This window comes from Carettochelys insculpta, chromosome 3 (assembly GCF_033958435.1).
Source record: "Carettochelys insculpta isolate YL-2023 chromosome 3, ASM3395843v1, whole genome shotgun sequence".
NCBI classification, from domain to species: Eukaryota; Metazoa; Chordata; order Testudines; family Carettochelyidae; genus Carettochelys; species Carettochelys insculpta.
The window spans coordinates 196,335,148-196,337,670 of NC_134139.1; the positions used below are offsets into that span (position 1 = coordinate 196,335,148).

General features: G+C 40.1%; 1 protein-coding gene across 1 annotated transcript; it reads left to right on the top strand.

Annotated features, from left to right (window-relative positions):
• The first annotated feature begins 201 nt into the window (after nt 1-201).
• Nucleotides 202-2,290, top strand: LOC142010604 (taste receptor type 2 member 40-like). Its single transcript, XM_074989001.1, has one exon. The coding sequence runs from the start codon at nt 1,334-1,336 to the stop codon at nt 2,288-2,290; it is 957 nt and encodes a 318-aa protein (XP_074845102.1). The 5' UTR covers nt 202-1,333.
• The last annotated feature ends 233 nt before the right edge of the window (nt 2,291-2,523 follow it).

Here is a 2,523-nt window from a genome sequence, read left to right on the forward strand (position 1 = left end):
GCCAGCCCTGGTGGTCTTTTCATTCATTGAAACAGACTAGACACATTGCAGACTGACCAGGCAGAAAATTTTACTTTGAAATAATAAAATTGGACCTATGCAGTTTCCTCTCTTGCTACTATTATATAATACTAGATATTTAACTGAAGCATACTTTTCAAAGATAGTCATACAAGGTACAAGTTAGGAACAAAGCCATTGTGGATCCAGAGTCAAGTTTGGGTTGAGGGAGATTACAGGGTGAGTTTAGACAGTTAACAAAATACGTAACAAGCATAGCCCATATTGTCACAGATTGAGATAGGTGGGTTTTTCAAAAGTCAGTGAATAAGTGTCCCCAAAACACCACCCATAAACAGTGTAAGGTCTCAGTCTGGTATGGTGAAGCATGTAGGCAAGTAGGTGATGCACATCCCCTATTTAAAACCAAATCATCTGATCAGAACATCAGCTGAAATCTGGAAAGGATTGGACCTGTCCTACTGACCTCTTAGCAGCTGACAGCTGTCTTTTGAATAGTCTGAACCAAGGCCTGGATTCAAATGCCCTTGAGCTTACAGGAATACTAACATCTAAATACAGAATTGAAGTTGGCAATTCAGTCCCATCTCTCTTTCATAATACTAATGAATTTAGTCCTCTTTCTTTTTCAGCTGTAATACGTACTGAAGTAATTCACATCTCAGACCGGAAAATTAATGAGCACAAATGTAGTCTATGACTGGGCTCTAAAGCATATGCTTTACTGAGGCTACCTCTGAATTTGGCAAAGTAAGTGGACCACATTTATGCAATTCTAGGTATAGCATCTGTGTAGCTAAAATCCATGTATCTGCACTCGGCTAACTTTGCTGTCTATACTGTGGAAGGTCGACCTTACTCCCGGCATCTCACCAGGAATACAGGGATTGACTGTGACCCCTGAGAGGACGATTTCACACATCCATACTAGATGTGCAAAATCGAACACTGAAAGATCGACCCTGTGTGTAGACATAGCTTTTGTTTGTATTCTGGCGAAAATAGAAGGCCGCTTAAAAAAACATTTACAAATTGTTTTTATTCCATGTGCAGCTCTCCAGAATGAAAATGCAAATATGTATGAGTGATACTGATATACTGTAAGAGAATACTCCACACATTTACATTCCTGCTTAAGCAGTTTCTTCACTATAAAGAGACATGGTTCTGAAGGGTTTGTTTTCCCATCTCTATAAAGCTGTGTTTTCTGTAGCTGATGCAGAGACAAAGGACAGTGCCTCTGTCTGCCACATGCCAACAGTAGAAGCTGCATGACGAATGGTTTCTTTCAGAGAGAAGACCTTCTTGAAGAATGGGAGGCCGTGACTGTAACATTGGAAAAGAGTACGACATCACTGTAGCCAGTACAATTGTGCTGCTAATCTTAGTAGCTGAGACTTTTGGTGGGATGTGGATACAGTCTTTCATTGTGGCTGTGAATTGCCTTGAACGTGTCAAGCACAGGAGCCTGTCCTTGAGTGACAACATCTTGACTGTTGTGGCATTCTCAAGATTTTGCTTCTTGCTCAAAACAACCTCCCAGACATTTTGCTCAGCATTTTATCCAGAGATCTATTACAGTGACTCCGTGTTCCAAGCATTCAAAGCTCTTACCTGGTTTCTGAACTCTTCCAATCAATGGTTTGCTGCCTGTTTGTGTGTATTTTACTGTGTGAAAGTTGCAAACTACAGCCACCCTCTTTTCATCTGTCTAAAATTTAAAATCTCCAGACTGGTGCCCTGGTTGCTCCTGGCTTCTGTGCTTTTGTCCTTCTTCAGCAGCATCCCTTTCCTTAGTACAATTTATAAAATACATTGTCCTGATTTAAATTCCAGCCTCATACAGACTTACAAGCTGAATAATGTCACAGTGGAAACATCTGTTTCTTATGTACTTTTTATCTGTGGCATTGGATTTTCCATGGCTTTCACCATATTCATCACTTCAGCCTTTCTCTTATTGTTCTCCCTGGGGAGACACACCCAGCAGATGCAGAGCAACTCAAGTCATTTCAGGAGCCCTAGTGTGGAGGCCCACATTCAAGCAATGAAAGCTATCATGTCGTTCTGCCTCATCAACATTGTTAACTTTATAGCTTTGCTGATCTTGCTGACAAATACATTTGAAGAAATGTCTGCTGGGGGCCTTGCCTTTACACTCATCACAGATATCTGTCCAACAACGCATTCTATTATCTTGGTTCTGAGCAATCCCAAACTGAAAAAAACATTGATTAATGTTCTGCATAATGCAAAGTGCAAGGGCTGAATATGAGAAGAAACATCACAGAATCTATGTTTATCCTTCAGATGGAATTCATTAAAAGAAACCTAATCTTTTCTGGGGTCTGAATTCTCTACTGGTATGAAACAACACAAATCCATGTGTCTTTCACCTAGATAGTTCTTCCAAACTAGAATAATTTAGGAGAAACTTCATTGAAAGCAATCAAACTGCGTTGATGTAAAACCAGTGTAAATGAAAGAATAATTTGGGCCCCT